Consider the following 19,450-nt stretch of genomic DNA (forward strand, 5'->3'; position numbering starts at 1 on the left):
GGGAGGGAGGAGAGAGAGAGAGAGAGAGAGAGAGAGAGAGAGAGAGAGAGAGAGAGAGAGAGAGAGAGAGAGAGATTTGTATATGGGTACTACACTAAATTATCAAGCAAATTAATGTTTGAGAAAATATGACTGGACAATCTTAGTTCCAGGTCTATTAAATCTCTGCAGCACAAATTAGAAATTATAGATGTTGCAACATGCACTCATTCTGTGACCTAAAAGTATATCAGAAGCAAGCACCTTTTGCACATATAGCAGGACAAATATACTATTGATTTATCACTAATTGGTTATAGTCCAATTTTTTTTAAAAAAGATTCCTGTCATTCCCCTTTCAGAAATGGGATTTGTGAATGTTGCTGCTTCTAACTGCCTCCCCAACACAGTTATAAGTAGAATATTTTGGAACATAATTAAATCACAGCTGCATCTTGGTTAAATCAATATTGGCCACAGGAGGATCCAATTATAATTTAATGCAGCATATTAATTTCATCTCACTTTCTTGCTTTTCTTGCAAACCGATAATCTGTTTTTTGGGGGGTTATTAAAAAAAAATCAAAAGCACTTCTTTGATAATTGCACACAATAACTTGAAGGCTTTGGGTTGCAAAATGATAATATAATCTGAAATGGTCTTATTTGCAATGTGTTGAAGAAATGAAGCGGGCCAGTGTTAGGAGATAAACTTGAACTGAATGTGATTTAAAATAATAATAATAATTGCAGGAGAGCAAGATAGCAGAACAGAGCTCCTGTCTTTTCATTTCAGGTCAAAGCTATAGAGAAATGCCTAGATAGGATTTCTAGTTAATGGCATAAGATAATTGCCTATATCACTTGGGAAGCTTGTTTTCTTCAGCAATGAGCTACGTTCTCTGGCATTGGTGGCATTCTGCTGTGCTACTTCACCTCCTCGTTCCCTGTTTTCTTCTTCCTTTGGCAGTCGCATTTTCAGGCCTTGGCTTTACCACTTTCTACTTGGCTGGAAAGCTGCACTGCTTCACTGAAAAAGGCCGTGGAAAAAGCTGGCGTCTCTGTGCCGCAATTCTACCTCTGTATTGTGCCATGATGATTGCTCTATCACGCATGTGCGATTACAAGCATCACTGGCAAGGTGAGTCCTGGTAATCCTTGCTTTTTTTAAATTGTCCTTGCTCTTTCTGGAATACGATTTAGGCAGGCGGTGAGGAACAAGAGATTTGAGGTTTAGTTTATTTGTATGCCGCCCTTCTCCGGGAGGGACTCAGGACGGCGAACAACTCAGAAAGGGGAAAGGGGACACAAACACAATAGACGTAATTAATACACAAGAGTCATACAGCCATACAGTCGAGAGGGGAGGGGAACTCATCAACCCCAGACCTGCCGGCACAGCCAGGTTTTGACGGCTTTCCGGAAGGCCTGGAGAGAGGTGAGGGTCCGAATCTCCGCGGGGAGTTCATTCCAAAGGGCCGGAGCTACTACAGAGAAGGCCCTCCCCTGGGTGGTAGCCAGATGGCATTGGCTGGTGGACGGAACCCGGAGGAGGCCAACCCTGTGCGATCTAACGGGTCTATGGGAGGTAATTGGCAGCAGGCGGTCTCTCAAATACCCAGGTCCAATACCATGAAGGGCTTTATAAGTTACGACTAGCTCTTTGAAGCGTATCCAGAGACCAATCCGTAGCCAGTGCAGCTCGCGGAGGATAGGTGTAACGTGGGTGTACCGAGGTGCACCCACAATCGCTCGCGCGGCTGCATTCTGGATGGCGCAGTGGTTAAATGCAGCACTGCAGGCTACTTCAGCTGACTGCAGTTCTGCAGTTCGGCGGTTCAAATCTCACTGGCTCAGGGTTGACTCAGCCTTCCATCCTTCTGAGGTGGGTAAAATGAGGACCCAGATTGTTGTTGGGGGCAATATGCTGACTCTGTAAACCGCTTAGAGAGGGCTGAAAGCCCTATGAAGCGGTATATAAGTCTAACTGCTAAAAAAAATGAGTTGAAGTCTCCGAATACTCTTCAAAGGCTGCCCCATGTAGAGCGCATTGCAGTAGAAAGATCAGTAAAGATCAAATGTGACTTGGTTTAGCATGTGAGAACTGCTTCATGGATCCTGAAACTTGCTAATTAAATCATTGAAAGCGTATGAGATCAGATGAAAATAAAATGAGATGCTGGTGTGTTCTTTTCTAGAGATATGTAGAGTTCAGCACAGCCTAACTCTTCATGAAAGTAGGTTTTTCACTCTTACCAGTGGGACTTATCCCTAGATAATAGGCTTGCAGACAAAGAGATTCAGGTTGCTTCTTCTAATCCATGAAGACAGTGTACTTTTACAGCAGATTTTAAATGATTTTTGGAGCTTATTTAACCATGTTGGGCAAAGGTTAAATGATCTATAAATGACACCAAGTAGGGAATGTATTAAACTGTACTGTAAGCCCTAGACTTTTAAATATTTAACAAGAGGAAAAACTTAATGAAGCAGTTTTGAAGAGTTCTCGAAAAGATTTTTAGAGTTTTAGAAGTCGAAAAGGAAGGAATTATCAGTGATATTTTATTTTATCCTTCAACAATGGGAGCATTACCTGTATGAAATTCCAGCTCTGAATTAAATCCAGAAACTTATATGGTAATAATCAGAAGTTAGGGTGTCAAAATTATTAATTTATGTTAGGGCATGTTGTGGTTTACCAAGTCAGCACGTCCTTCCAATGTATTTTTATTGCAATTCCCTGAATTCCAGGCCAGCATAGGCATTGTAGTCTTAACACAACTGCATAATCAAGTTAAGAAAAGCTGTTAAAATGTATTAAGTAGCTAATGTGAGTTACAGGAAGAATAGCAAGCGTAACTATTTTTGTGTTAGGCTTCACTGTAGATAACTATACGTTGACTTGTATATTCAAGCTTCACTCGCACATTACAGAGATAATTGGTAAATATGGTAGTATTCTTGAATAAATTCTGGTAGCTATTGGCCCAGAGATATGTAAGATCATGATACGAATGGGGGCATTTTTTCATAGAGGGGGTTAATGATCAAGGATATCTATTTCTATTTCTGTACTTTAGTATGGCAAGCCTACCCAATGCCTTAGCCAACCTTATTTCTTTTGTTAGGTTTATCTAAAGCAATTCCAGGAGGCTCCAGAGTTTGTAACTAAGAGTTTGTAGACTGCTAGTTGTCCAGCACTTATATATTGGAAGCTTTAGCAAACTTTAGAAAAGTCAATATGTAGGTATTATTATGCACACAGATATTCAGTTTAAAAATAATACGGCTAGTCAGGTTTGCTGGATGAAGTATGGTTTTAAGAAATGTATTCCACCAAGAGGCACAATTATTCACATGATAAAATAAGTAGTGTGCAATTACAATTTCTAAATAGTGGAAATAGATTGCACCCAAGGGGACCACTATGTGTCCATTACAGCAGCATATGCTTGTCTTTGAAGTTGAAAGAGATAGAACTGGAATAACTCAACTAGCTGCACTTTTTTTCTGAGTGTGTATTGAGGGAGGAAGAAAGAAAGAGAATGTATTAATGGCATATTTTTCTGCAGATGATCCTAATGCTGATCCAAATGGGTCACATCCTGAGCTAATGGTTGGAAAAAATCAATTCTACTCAGCATCCTTAAGCTGCTTGTCTTCATGCTGAAACATGCCAGAAATCAAGCTGGCTTAAGAAATTGCTGTCTAGATTACCAACTTTGGCAGTGATGCTAAACAGGTGTTCTTTTTGGATAGTGTTACCCTGATTGGTTGATTCTCCTGCTTTCCATCTGTCTTCCACCTGTCCTTGTTTATGTTTATGTGTGACTAACATTCTTAGCCGTGGGTGGGTTTTCAAAAGTATATTGATTCTATTACTAGAAAACTCTACTTACCAAGGAATATAGACGGACGTTGAATATTGCAAGTATACCAGATATTTGAAAAAGTAAAAAAAAGTATTTGAAGAACATCTGAAGGACAGTGAAGAAGTAGCACTGAAGTTAGTACACCATTATTAAGGCTAATTGAATATTGGAGAGACCAAACTGGCCTTCAAGAATGACCAAATGAATAAAAATTCCAAATCCAGTCTAAACATTTGGCTAACTATGCAACCAACCATAACAGTAATAATAACCAATAGACAATGACACTGAAAAAATGACATGACTGTTTTTCACACTTACAACCTTTGCAGCATCCACAGTGTCACATAATCAAAATTCAGATGCTTGGCAACTGACATACATTTATGCCAATTGCACTGGCATCATCTTTGTAACCTTGCCAGTTGACTTCCAACAAGCAAAGTCAATTGGGAAAGCCCGATTCACTACCATGATTTACAGCAACTGGAGTGATTCACTTAAGAACTGTGTGCGGAAAACATTGTAAAATGGGGCACAACTGCCTTATTTAGCAATTGATGTTTTGGATTTAATTGTAGTAATAAGTCAAGGACTACCAGTAATTGATTTAACAATTACTGGCTATTTTAGGAGCTAAATTTATCAGAGAGATGCCTACACATCCAACATTGTTGATCTGATTGTAATTTTCCAAATGGGAATAAAATTTGGATATGCTAATGGAAATAATTATACATTTTCATCTTTGATTCACCATAATAAGTATCTCTAGAGATAAAGAGCAAAACCTTAAAAATCAGACAGAAAATAAAGACTTTGTTGTTGTTTTCCAATAATTTTGTAAAAGTCTTAAGTTTGAGGGAAAGGAAATTCTTGTAGAAACTAATCTGTAAATGATTACAAGTATTAATTATAACTGTGGATAAGCTGATGCAGATTAGATCTTGGGTACGTATAGAACTTCTGTTCATTGTTTGTGGTCTCCAGAGTCTCACCTCAAATGATTTGCCAAATAGAAACAGCACAATTGCTGAGTTTAGGCAATCAAAAAGAAAAAGAACACACACACACATGCAAGTTTTATTGGGCATCTTGGGTTAGTTGCTATCTTAATTCCCATTTTCTTTGGAACACTGCTACATGTTCCTGCAGTAGAGAATGGTATATTAAAATGGTGGCTAGGTAGCACTGAGAGAGAGAGCCAAGGTATGATATTTATTACAACAGTGCAGTGCTTTGAATTCAACATAGTTCAAGCTATATCTCTTTGAAACAGCTGTGTGATTCTGGAAAAAATATAGAGTGTACATGTACTGTATGTAGCTTGAAGGGAAGTAGCTGTTCAAGGAAGTTGACTACTGATGCAAACTTTACCTACACATTTGAATAAAAATAGGCTATTTAACTGTTTAATAAATTTATAGGCCACCCAATCACGAAGGACTCCAGGCAGCTTACAGAATACATTTCAGAAATAAAAAATTAAAATAGAGGGAATAAAAACAGATTAAAAGGTCACTTCATATACTCAATCTAGGCAGGGCTGGACCTCGTACATGAGGTCAACAGCTCCAGGCCTGCCGGAATAGCCAGGTTTTAGTAGCCTTTTGGAAGGCCGTGAGAGTGGGAAGGGTCCGGATCTCCGGGGGTAGATCGTTCCATAGGGTCGGAGCGGCTACAGAGAAGGCCCTCCCCCGGGGGGGGGGTCGCCAGATGACATTGTCCGGTCGACAGTATCTGGAGAAGGCCCACCCTATCGGCTGTTGGGAGGTATGTGGCAGAAGACGGCCTCGCAGATATCCGGGTCCTAGGCCGTGTAGGGCTTTAAAGGTAATAACCAGCACCTTGAAACGTGTTCGGAGACCAATAGGAAGCCAGTGCAGCTCGCGGAAGATAGGTGTGGCATGGGTGTATCTCGGGCAGCTGCATTCTGGACCAATTGTAGTCTCCGAACACTCTTCAGGGGCAGTCCCATGTAGAGGCTGTAGGAATAACAATGCATGTTGAACTCCCCTAAAGTATTTATTTTGGCCTGAGATTCTTGCCAATCCCATTAACAATTTTGGGGAATGTTTGCCCCACATTTTAAGAAAACCTGCTACTTGTTGGGGATTTGCTAAAAAAGAAATTCTGCCTACATGTCGGGTGTTTTTCTAAAGGCATCTTAAAAATAATCCTCAAGTAGGAAACCCCAAACTAATTTCAGAGCATTCCTAAGTTATTATTCCAATAGTAAATAATCTTTCTTTTCTTTTTCTTTCCTCACACCTAGATGCTTTCGTTGGAGGAATCATTGGCCTTGCATTTGCTTACATTTGCTACAGACAGCATTACCCTCCTTTGTGCAACCTGGCTTGTCACAAACCATATGTCAGTCTGCTAATCCAGACATCAATGAAGAAAGAAGACACATCGACCACCGATAATGCTACCAGCCTTCCTCTAGAAGGGATAACAGAAGGTCCAGTATGACTAATACACATGCAGGATGAACTTTTAGCTCTTTCATACATTCCGTCAAATCCAAATGGTATCTTGGCATAATCGGTGTTTTTTAACAGCTGTGATTCTACCTTTCTTGCCTTTTTACTTTTAATGACTCTTTTCTTTGCACTCATGTGTGTCCTCTGTTGTTATTTTCCCTTTTCTCTTCCCTATGTTCTTTTTTTAAAAAAAAAAAATCCAATAAGAAGATTGCTCCAAGGAAGTGATTATTAGTTAAAGGGTTTAAGGCAGAACTGAAACTCTTGAAATATTGTTAACTATTACTAACCATTATTTATGAAGCGCCTTCGTGGGTATATTTGCTTTGCAAATCATAGCACATTCATAACAGCCACATGAGGCTGAAAGGGGGTGACATATTCAGTCTTACTCCAATGGACCAGACTGGCTCTTAAGGGTTATCAAAGCCTTCTTCTAAGAACTAATAGACATTGTCATCTGTGACTGACTCTGCATTTACTTTTCTTAGAGACATTCAACATGTAAAAAAAAAAGACAATTCTGTTTATCTCACCATTCTAAATGCAGTTACAGCTGCATGTTTATCTTACTCTGCTTATCTCCTAGTGGTTTAAGCAAACAAACGTATGGATATGGGTGTGTGCCTGCATGTGTGTGTGTGTGTGTGTGTGTGTTAGTGTGTTTGAGTACTGCAAATAATGTTTTGCAAATCCATCGGGACTGGCTACAGTGAAATAAAAAATTTTCAACTTTCAGAAATGGGACAGCCAAAATATTCAGACATCCGTCCTTCCTGACATAATTGACAGCACAATTATGCAAAGCTGCTGAAACTGTCAGCTGGCAATAACATGTACTGGGAAAAAAATCATCTGGACACTCTGGAAAAATCCAATATTGTGTGTGTGTGTGTGTGTGTGTGTGTGCGCGCGCGCGCGCATGTGCGTGTGTGTCTCTCCTTTGAGCACATAGTCGTTTAGTTTGGAGCTCAATCAGTTATTTTAAACTGACACTTTAAAGTCCTTTGGAACACAACAATCCTTCCCCAAATCCTTGGAGAAAGTGACTTAGTGAGCCACAGTCACACTTGCTTAATAGTTTCTGTTGCCTTGATGAATGTGTGGCAGTCGTATTGGGAATGCTTAATGTTTCTTCTGCACAATATGCACTTAGTAAATTTGTTTGTTTCAAAATGTGTCTGCTACGGTTCCACCACAAAACCGCGCTCGACTAAACCGCGCCCAACTAAACCGCGTCACTGATGTCATCAACAGGGCGACAACAGCGCGGAGACAGAAGCACGCTGTAAACCCTAAACCTAAAATTAACCCCTTAACCTAAACCTAACCCCCCTAAACCTAATCCTAAACCTAACCCTAACCCTTAACCTAACCCTAAACCTAACCCTAACCCTTAACCTAACCCTAACCCTAACCCTAAACCTAAACCTAACCCTAACCCTTAACCTAACCCTAAACCTAACCCTTAACCTAACCCTAAACCTAACCCTAACCCTTAACCTAACCCTAAAGCTAACCCTAAACCTAACCCTTACCTTAAGTTGAATCGGCTTGCTTTCAAAGCGCTATTTAAAGTGCCCTTCTTTCTCCGCGCTGGCTGTTGTCGCCCTGTTGATGACGTCAGCGACGCGGTTTAATCGGGCACGGCTTAGTCGAGCGCGGTTTTGACGGGTCACGGTCTGCTACACCTGCAGGGGTTTTTTTGGGTATCTTTCTTAAGCACCCGTGTTTGTAAGGTTACTCTATGACAATATGTACATGCATGAAGGGCAATTATTTGATAGCATAGCTGCTAATATACATAGATCCCATTCTACCCACCTCTGTAGCAAAAAATGAAACTTCTCAAATGGATTTTCCATCGTTCCTGGGGCCCCTTTGATTCAGAAACAATAATGCTAGTTTGCCTTAAAAGTTGGAAATCTGTCTTTTTTATAATAAGAGAGGGATTGGATATGCTTTATTTCTGTATGGGGAAGAAAAGCACACTTCCATTTGATGAACCAGCTTGTTACTTCACAGAAAATCACTAATACACATCGATTTAAAAAAAAAAGGATTTGAATTCCTTTCAGTGATTTTGCACAACTTTCTTTCTTGGTTTTGGGACTTCTCTGCAACACTGGACATCAAAGTAAAATAGATATAGGAGTTAGGGATGCCCAGCTGGAGATCTTTGCCAAGATCAGAAAAATTGTGATCAACCCTTAATTTCTATGTGTTTGGAAGCTACCACCATCTTATTCAGCACTGCACTGAAACAGAGAAGGGAAAAAAAATGAAACAATTTTCAACTTTTAAGAAATGTTGATATGGTACTATAGAAGAGGATATTATGTATTAAAATCTTCCAATGAATTAAACATTTTTTTCTTCTTCTCTAATAGCTAGCTAGACTATTAGAAGCTCTTTTGATCAAGCCATTGCAACAATTCTCTTAGTGACTCATGGCCTGCATATTGTACATTGTCTGTGGATGTAACAAGCCTATTTATGTAAAATATAGCTTTTATTTTCTTTCCTTCTTTCCTCCATCCCTCCCTTCTTTCTGTGATCTTTTCAATAAAAGTTGGAATAGATAAGCCCTTTTGAAATAAATTGATTGGACAATTAGTTTGTAAAAAAAAATCAAAGAAAAGCTGCTAAAATCACACACTTAAATCACGTAGTATATTAAAAAGTAATTTTGGGGCGAAAAACATGCAGTTTGTAAGGGCAAGAATTTTGGGGGTTTGTGTATCTCACAAATATTGGATAAGGGTTGATCCTAAATATCTGAATATATAGGCAGTGGAATAAATTACAAATAGATATAACACCAGCATAATATCAGGATTATTTGCCTTTATTCAATAAATATGCAAAGGCATAAATTTTGCCTATCTTCGTAGTTTGAAAAGATTTTCAATAGTTGTCCCTAATGGCCAGATAGCTATATATTCTGTAAATCACTTGCATATTCTGTATACATTTCCAGAATGGGACATTAGGAGTTCTATTAAAGAGGTGCTCAACATTTTTTATTGGGATATCTTCCGTGCTTCAGTGAAACACTGAAAATTGTTCAGTGTGATGCATGGAGAGTAGCAGAATAGAGTTGTGATAACTCTACGGCTTTACTTATTTTTGGCTGTCACTGCAGAATTTCCAAAGCCTTTGCAGTGAGCAGCCATAACTGTGAATGTAGCTAGTGTGGTCTTGAGTTTCAATTTCACCTGGAAGCTCATCTGTTCATGTGCTTTCTGGTATTTCAATGTGATTAGTTGAACAGGTGCAGGTTTTATCCCAAGGTCATGCTTTCCCTTATCTATGTTTATTTCCTTTCTGAATGGCTGTAATAATGATGTGATGCTATTCCTACTATTTGTGCCCACCTATTTTGAGAATAAAATTAGACACTCTTTATTTTCTATCAAGGATATTTTTTGACGAAGCTCTCAAGTCTACAGTAAGAGTTTGGGTGCTATTAAGAAAACATACCTGATGAAAATAAATGGATGGTTTAAGCCAGATGAATACCTCATGGTCACCTTCTCAAAAGTCACCTTTTCTCATAATTACCTGTACACTATCACCCTTTTTAAAGCCTTAGACACACCTCTCTTCAATATTAATGTACTTGCGAGCAAACAAAACAAGTTACGTGTCTTAAATGGGAGGACTCTGGATAAAACCAACTTTTTAGCCTCTTCTGTGATTGATTTATTTCTCTGACCAAATCACTTCTTTGAATAATTATTATTATTCAGACAGAATAGAAAAACTTGAGTCCTCTTCTTCAGAGAGCCCTTGTCAAAAAGAACATTCCAATATATAGCAGGCCACATTTCAAAGAAACATTAATCCCTCCATTTTGCTGGTCCAATACGTAAGGTCCTATTACATAGGTTTCCAGTTCAAAAGTAAGAAAAATAAAAATACTTCAGTTGTGGCCCTCTGTCTAGTACAAAAAATGTGCCAAACTTGCGGCCCACAAACCAAATGGGTTCCATCACAAATGTGCGAACGACAAAAGTGCACCTCACTAAACCGCGGTGACAAAACTGTGCCGACAAAACCGCGTGACGAAGGAGCAACGAATGAGCCCTGAAGCGCGCCGACAGAAGCGCGCTGTAACCTCACCCAAAACCTAACCCTAACCCTAAACCTAACCCTAAACCTAAACCTAAACCTAACCCTAACCCTAACCCTTACCTTAACTTAAATCGCGCTTCTGTTGGCGCGCTGTTGTCGGTGCGCTTTTGACATCGCGGTTTTAGCGCCGCGGTTTTGTCGGCACGCTTATGACGTTCGCGCTTTTGTCGGGTCACGAACCAAATGCACCACACTCTGGCCACACCCACACACAGTTTAGTGAAGGGGAAAAAAGTTGCGATACATTTAACAAGAGTTGAACACCCCTCGTCTACTATATAGAAATTAGAGCTTTCATCATGTTTTCAAACTAATTTTGTTCTTCCCTCCCTCTCTGGCTGATCGTATATACACATACACACATACATTATGGCAATGTTGTTGTTATGTAAAAGTAGCTTTTATGCGCAGGTTTGTTGATTTGTTTATTTATTGCTTATTTTTTCCCCCTACCTAGTCATGATCTCTTTTCTGAATAAAATTGCCTTCACAATTTTCTATCTTTATATGGATATTTGAAGCTTCTTATTGAGGTTTATGTGCACTTCTGGTGTTATCATGTCATACTGCCTACTTCTTCAAAATACTGTATAGTTATAATCTTGCAAAAAATAAAAAAGGAGGGGGGATTGGTACAGTATGCTGCCAGTTCTTTCTTTTAGCCTCAGCAGCCTCCATACATTTACGTTGAATGTGGTTAGAAAATGTATTAACAAATAATTTTCACTAATAAAATCTCAGCATCTGATATTCAGTGCTATAAAAATATATACCGTGTTTGGTAAATAGTTGAAGGGGTTTTGCAATACGGCAAAAGAATAAAAAGCCTTTTTTTTTATTCTAATGGAAGTAATTACTCTGAATGTAAAAAAAAATATATAACATGTAAATGTGTTGATTCTAATATAATTAAACCTTACACCAGATGTAATGATGTAAAACTGATAAAAGGCTCTGGGGAAGCTGCAATTATTGGCTCAGGTTAGTATTGGAAGAAAGTATTGGTAGGAATCTATGCCTATACTTTTGTGATCTTAATGTGAAGGAAATGTAAATGCTGTAATCCAACAATAAAAACAACATGAATGTAGGACTTTTAATTCATTGCATTGTAATTTGTACTTTTTTTGTGAGGCAATTTGGCCTTAAAATGGAGTACGGAAGTCTGCTTGACAGCATGGTCAGGATTATAGCAATAGCAGTTAGACTTATATACTGCTTCATAGGGCTTTCAGCCCTCTCTAAGCGGTTTTACAGAGTCAGCATATCGTCCCACAGTCTGGGTCCTCATTTCACCCACCTCGGAAGGATGGAAGGCTGAGTCAACCTTGAGCCGGTGAGATTTGAACAGCCGAACTGCAGAACTGCAGTCAGCTGAAGTAGCCTGCAGTGCTGCATTTAACCACTGCGCCACCTCGGCTCCTTAACATTATATCAATGTTTTCTCCTTGCCACCATATATAGCAATTAAGTTTCACAACCTGGAACTCCAGAGTCAGTAATGTTGCACAGTGTTACAGAAAACATGTTTCAGGCAGATTGGGAGAGAGCCTGTGAATTCGCAGAAAAGTCAAACTTTTAATAATAAGCACAAAATGTGGAAATTTAGTTGAGTGCGTATTTAATTTTCCTGCAACAACGTGCTACAGGTAGTCCTTGACGCAATTGAGTCCAAAATTTCTGTTGTTAAGTGAGTTTTGCCTCATTTTACCACTTTTCTTGCCACAGTTGTTAAGTGAATCACCACCATTGCAGTAACAATGAGAATCTAAGAGAATCTGGCTTCCCTCACTGAAGGTCCAAAAAGTGTTCGCATGACCATGGGATATTGCAACCGTCATAAATGTGAGTCAGTTGCCAGGCATCTGAATTTTGATCATGTGAACATGAGGATTTTGCAACTGTTGTAAGAGTGAAAAATGATCATAAGCCCCCTTTTCCAGTGCCATTTATTTATTTATTTATTTATTTATAGTTAGTTAGTTAGTTAGTTAGTTAGTTAGTTAGTTAGTTAGTTAGTTAGTTAGTTGGTTTGTATGCCGCCCACTCTCAAGGGACTCAGGGCGGCTTACAGGTAAAAAAGGAAGGGGGGACATACAAAAAATAAAAAACAACATTAAAAATTTCACAACATTCATATAGCTTAGAATGGGGCTGGATAAATCAACAGCCCCAGGCCTGCCGGAACAGCCAGGTCTTTGTTGCTTTGCGGAAGGCCGGAAGGGTAGTGAGGGTCCGGATCTCAACGGGGAGGTCGTTCCATAGGGCCGGAGCAGCTACAGAGAAGGCCCTCCCCCGGGGAGTCGCCAGCCAACATTGACCGGCAGATGGAATCCGGAGGAGGCCTAGTCTGTGGGATCTAATAGGTCTCTGGGGGGTAACTGGCAGGAGGCAGTCTCTACTTAACTTTGAGTAGTCACTAAATGAACAGTTGTAATACAAGGACTATGTGTATAAGTAGGAAAGGAAAAAACAACTTTGAAAGATGGGAAGAAAACTGCCTATGGTAACAATTTGTCTGAAATGGTATAGGTTTCCTGCCTGACTGAGGGGGTTGGACTAGAAGATCTCCAAGGTCCCTTTCAATTGTTCTGTTCTAGTCTAATCTAATCTAGTCACTCTAGTCTAAATCTTGCTGGACTTTAAATCAGGTGGTTTAGATGTCTCTGACAGGCTCAATTTATTGGCTTAAATGTGTCAGTGAAATAGTTCTCCTCTACTAATATCAAGAATTAGCTGCTGATGCTCCCTGTCTCCAAACAAAAGCAACATTCTTCCATCACATTTATTGGATCTTACTTTTAGGCTCCAGTTTTTAAATCAGATCTTGTACTCCATTCATTGATATGATCTCAGAAGCAATTAATGACTTTTGGCTTATATTGTATGGAAATTCTGTGCCATAATGATGGTTAAATAGAGAAGGTATAATACTATATCTGATGCCCAAAAAAACTAGTAATTTTATAAATCAGAGCACTTCGGAGAAAAACATTATCATCTGATGGTATGTTAGTATTAAAATTTAAGGGAGCCAATAGATTTTACCCCAATATTAAACACAAATCTTTACTCAGCAAGTACATTTACTCAGCAACTTAAATCTGTTTACATGACAGTGAAACAGTGAGCAGAAAGATGTCGGTCTCGATGTGTGTTGTGTTGTTTTGTCTTTTTGTTGAAAAGTGAATTACAGTGTAATTTTGGGAATACAAATAAGTTAAAAATTATGTTTACACTGCTTTGGTATGATGTGTCTGTTCACAGGCATAGAAATTTATCTGAAAAGATCACCTTCTGTTTACCCACCACCTACTGTAAGTACATTTTCAGGTCCCCTTTTATCCCCCTTCCTTTTTTCTAGCTCTTAATGCACTATAGAACTTCAAGAAAGAAAACAAAGACTTTGTTTTTATTATTACCACCCAGCTATATACACTGAGCTACTTATTTTCATGCACACAAACACACAAATTGCTACTCAGTGCTGCCAAACAGCTTTTTGGTTCTCACACTATTGATTTATTTTGTGGGGTTTTTTTTATGTTTCTATCCCATCTTTTCTCTGAAGTCTCAAGGCAACATGAATAGTGGCCTTCCAGATTTCATCCCAATAGTCACACTGCGAGATTGGTTGGGTCAAGAGAGACACTCAGTAAACTGCATGGCCGAGGAGACACTTTTTAACACCTTAATTGTAATTTCCAGTTTGTCGTAATCAACCCCTGTAGTATTTAATCAGGATGCAAGTTATTAGTGAGATCTTATTTGCTGACATCACTGACACTCGTATTTGGGGGGAAATATAGTAACCTGTTCTGCCCCCCCCCCCCTTGCACGGCTCGTTAACAAATGCAGGCAAATAACTTAAAAGGACTTTTCTTTATCAGTTTTACAGTTCAAACTGGCTTCGAGCCCAGAAAATAACATAAACACAAATCTCCGATAAGAATTCAAAACAAAAGCTCTTACAAACGCTGTTCTTTCACCGTCTCCACGGATCAGTTTTACATGAAACACCAAAGCACTTGTCCCAGTGTAACAGGCATAAATCACGATTAGTAATCAAACATGGAACACACGAAGGAACGTTGACTCCAGCGACTGGGGCGTGGCAGCATCCCTCCTTTTATCTCCAAACTTGCTTCTAACCACTCCCAGCTGCCTAATGAATCTTGATCCCGAAAAGACTCTCAGCAGAACTGCTGAGTCACAACAGTAACCTATATAGAAGGCAAACATTTCAACACTTCTCTCCTCATTCCTTACTCCCACCAAGCCATAACTTTCAATAATAAGTGTCCAGAAGTACCACTTTTCCTTACATAGTGTGATACTGATGCATACAAATAGCGTTGACAAGTGATGACAAGTAGAAAGAAGGGATGGAAGCCTACATCATTTCGGAGCATCACTAGAGGTCACAATTCTCTTGAAGTCCACATTTCTGTTCAGTTTTGGGGTCACTTGAGTTGCCGATGACCTCTTTCCATCTCTTACTGGTTACGGTGCCAGCCAGGTAAGTGGTTGTGATTACACATAGGGAAAAGAGGTGAGTGGATTTGAAGTGGGGGATTTATGAGCCCAGGTGAGTATAAATAACTAAGCTCTCTGTGCACATAAATTGAATCACAAATAAAGTGAACTACTTTCAACAGTTTTTTTATTTCCTGGAGAGGCAGGACTTTGATATGTTATTTCTAAGCTGATCTTTCAAAGGGGGCATAATTTAAAGAAATTAAACTGCAAGACAAAAACTAACCCACCCCCCAAGGTTAAAAATAAAAATATACTAAGAAGGAAGAGAAGAATTAAGAACTTGGACCATGCACTGCACATATGAGCATCCTGAACATCAGGTTGGGTTTTCTTAGTATTTATCCACCCAGACTTTGGTAGATAAAGGGAGAGCAATGGAAAACCCACAGAATCATAGAATTAAAAGGTTGGAAGGGAAGCGGATGACCATGTAGTAAAACCTTCTGTCTGCCACAAGAATCCATTGGTGCAATTATCTATCTGACGTATCCTGAGACAGTCTTACATTAAAAAATTATTCTTAATGTGTAACCAAAATCTATTTCCTTGCAATTTAAATTCATTGTTTCTTTCTATAATTTCAAAACATTCTAAACGGTTCTTCTCCATCTTCTACATAATACCTCTTGAGAATATGTCTACTGTATCTAATCACAAAGAGCCGAGGTGGCGCAGTGGTTAGGGTGCAGTACTGCAGGCCACTTCAGCTGACTGTTATCTGCAGTTCAGCAGTTCTAATCTCACCGGCTCAAGGTTGACTCAGCCTTCCATCCTTCCGAGGTGGGTGAAATGAGGACCCAGACTGTGGGGATGATATGCTGACTCTGTAAACCGCTTAGAGAGGGCTGAAAGCCCTATGAAGTGGTATATAAGTCTAACTGCTATTGCTATTGCTATTCACCAGGTTTAACATACAATACAATTAATATACGATACCTCCAATTGAAGTTTCCCTTAAAATCTTTGTTGCTTTCTACTGGGCATATTTTAGTTTGTCAATGTCCTTCTGAAATCTGATGCCTAGAGTTGGCTACATTATTCTAGATTAAGTATGATGAATAGAAAGGAATGAAGCAATAGAAAATACAATAATTCTCTTGATTGTGTCACTTTACTGCTGATGCAGCTTAGAACTGCATTTCTTACACTGTTAACAGAATCTAATAACAAGGACCAGATTTAAGCAATAAATTAATCTCCCATGGTAATCTTTGCATTAATGTAAAACTTTCCAGTACAGTTGTTCAATAGGGAATTCACTTATGATTTGTGCTACCAAGATAAAGTGTATTAGTTCATGACTGCCCCCCCCCCCTACACACACACACACTGAATAATGGAACTAATTTTATCAAGACTTGACTTTCCACAAAGATCCTCTGTAAAATAAATTTGGCTATTTTGAAGGCCAAGGAGCAAGTCATTAAACACTGATACAATACCGAGGTGGAGCCGAGGTGGCGCAGTGGCTAGGGTGCAGTACTGCAGGCCACTTCAGCTGACTGTTATCTGCAGTTCAGCGGTTCTAATCTCACCGGCTCAAGGTTGACTCAGCCTTCCATCCTTCCGAGGTGGGTGAAATGAGGACCCAGACTGTGGGGGCAATTTGCTGACTCAATTTGCTAAAAATCTGTAAACCACTTAGAGAGGGCTGAAAGCTCTATGAAGCAGTATATAAGTCTAATTAATAAATAATAAATAAATACTATTTGTACTTAATAGCTGTTTTAGTACCATTTGGTTAGGGACATTCTACAATAGGTGAATAGGTTTCTTATATTGCTTTAATTGAAAACATTGGCATGAAACAGTGATTGTATAACTTGTATCATATTTACTAACCAAATGAATCTTTGTTTAGCATAACTCTGTTGTTTTAGAGATGAAGTAAAAACCATAACAAGCAAATACGTGAGAGTTGCAAAAATGCAAAAATCCAATAAAAGAGAATGTGGCAGGGAGATATATATAGAGGCAAAGACTTTGGAAGGACAGTGGGACAATTGGCAGCAGATGATCTGATCATTTCCAATATTTGCCAGAGGAGCGAATAAGCTTTCATAGCAAGGATATCCCAAAAATGGAGAAACTAACGTAGAGTAGAGTAGAACAGAATGGAGTGGAATAGGAATAAGAATCTGTATATAATGTTTTATGATAATGCAATTAATAGTATATGAATATGTAAAAAAAAGATAAAGAAATCCCTGAGGATTTTACTGTGTTGGTAATTGCCAACTGCAGTGGGCGGTGCTCATCTCCTTTTAAGACCATTGAACCAGCACTATCCGAAGACATTTCCATGGTCATATGGCCAGTGTGATGTCACAGAGCACCAGAGGTGGGTTCTGTTATAACCCAGCAACAACCTGTGTTGCATTCTAATTGGTTGGTCAAGGCACAGCATCTGATTGGCTGGCCTCGTGACAGTTGGGCTTGACAGTTGCTTCTGGCTAGTATAAATACCCTGACAGTTGCAGGGAGAATCTTTGAATCGCTTGTCATCTGGTACTAATAAAGATCTGTCTTGCATACATGGCTCCTGCGTGTCAATTCCCTCACAACAACAACCCACACTCACACACTCACACACGAGTTTACAATAGGTTCCTACCAGTTCACACCTATTTGGTAGAACTGGTCCATCAAATCTACTGAACCGGTTAGAAGAGGTTCCACCAGTGGACCCGGAAAGCAGGCCACACCTACAGAAGAGGTTCCAAAACTTTTTGAAACCCACCACTGGTCCTTGGATATGATTATTCTACACTATCATGCTCATATTTATAAAAGTCAGTGCCTCTGTGAAAGGTAAGGATGACTACTGCGTTTGTGGTGCAATCAGAACATTGCGTGTGTTGAAGTTGTTTTAACGCAAACCAAAGATTCCTTTGAAAAAACAAGTTTACATCCTATTCTTATGCATGCCAGTGCTGTGTGTGAGGTAATTTAAGGTGGTTCTGACAAGTGTCGTCGGCATCTTCATATCCGGTCACATGGGCGGCAAGCCACTCCCATCCGGTCACATGGGCAGCAAGCCACGCCCACAAAGGAGGCCACACCCACAGAGTAGATTCGAACAATTTTTGAAACCCACCACTGCAGAGCACTATTACCTTCCCACCAAAGTGGTACCTTATCTACTCACATTTTCATGCTTTCAATCTGCTAGGCTGGCAGGAGTTAGAGCAAGGGCAAGGACAGGAGTTCACCCCATCACATGGTGCCTGGATCTCAAAGCTGGACTTACTGCTTTCCAGCTGACAAGCCCAATGTTTGCTTCCCAGATGAATAGAGGTAAAGCAGATAATTATAGGTGATTTCCTTTTAGCTGGGATTTGTTTGTTTGCTTTCTTCCTTTGCACAATAAGAATGTGGCTTGCCGTTGTTGTCTTCTAGGGGTTTTTAAAATACATTTCTCAGCTACTAGGTATTACTGATGGTATTCCATTTGAGAATTAACTAGATTGTACCTTGTTTAGTTTTCTTTTTAGCTCAGTCAAAGTCATGTAGGTACTTCCACCTAGCTAGGATTTACTAAGCGATATAATAGTTATATATAAGTTGAAGTCTTATTCTTAATGGATGTTTCTATTTCCCTAAGACATCTTGTCAAGATATACGGTTAGTGTCACACACCTCAATACTTTCTTACATAACTTTATTGCAGTCATTAACCAGCACAAGAGAATTGGCACACCTCAATAAGGTTTTACTAACCTTGAAGTTGCCCTGTAATCTGTTGCTTTCCAGAGGTGCTGAAACTATCTCAAGAGTCTTACAAACAGAAGAGTGTTCTGCAGAGACTGTAGAAAGATGAGCTTGATGGTGATATGCAAGCTCCATTACTAAAATGACAAGGGGAGAAACATATATTAAATCCAGCAAAACACAAAATACATGCAGAAGATGTTCAGCCAATTCACAGGTGTATGAAAGGGGAGAAGTGGTACAGCATAATCAGACTGCAAGATTCTGTACTATAGTAGTTCTTAATACAAGTAGTTATAACTTTCATGTGATGTTCATTTCCTGGTCTGGTCTACCCGAACTCATGGGGTTGACAGTCACTGATAAAGGCACCAAGATGTAGAAAATTATCTCTTCAACAATCTCTTTATCCAATTCCAATAACTTATAATCGCCAATTGGATAGAGTCGAGGTGGCGCAGTGGGTAGAGTGCAGTACTGCAGGCGACTTCAGCTGACTGCTAGTTCAGCAGTTCAGCGGTTCGAATCTCACCGGCTCAGGGTTGACTCAGCCTTCCATCCTTCCGAGGTGGGTGAAATGAGGACCCAGACTGTGGGGGGCGATATGCTGACTCTGTAAACCGCTTAGAGAGGGCTGAAAGCCCTATGAAGCGGTATATAAGTCTAACTGCTATTGCTATTGCCATTCCTTGTTTGTTTTTTTCCCCTGTGGATGATAATGTTTTT

The 19,450-nt window shown here is 39.5% G+C and overlaps 1 protein-coding gene across 1 annotated transcript in view; it reads left to right on the plus strand.

Annotated features, from left to right (window-relative positions):
• Positions 1-6,706, plus strand: part of PLPP4 (phospholipid phosphatase 4) — a 163,815-nt gene extending 157,109 nt beyond the window's left edge. The window contains exons 6-7 of the mRNA XM_087725905.1: positions 950-1,120; positions 6,127-6,706. Coding sequence (XP_087582031.1) covers positions 950-1,120; positions 6,127-6,326 — 371 coding nt within the window. The 3' untranslated portion in view covers positions 6,327-6,706. The remainder of the gene's footprint in view (positions 1-949; positions 1,121-6,126) is intronic.
• Positions 6,707-19,450: the final 12,744 nt, after the last annotated feature.

This window comes from Thamnophis sirtalis, unplaced genomic scaffold (genome assembly GCF_051295495.1).
Source record: "Thamnophis sirtalis isolate CommonGarterSnake01/CBP01778 unplaced genomic scaffold, rThaSir2_p1.2 scaffold_11, whole genome shotgun sequence".
NCBI classification, from domain to species: domain Eukaryota; kingdom Metazoa; phylum Chordata; class Lepidosauria; order Squamata; family Natricidae; genus Thamnophis; species Thamnophis sirtalis.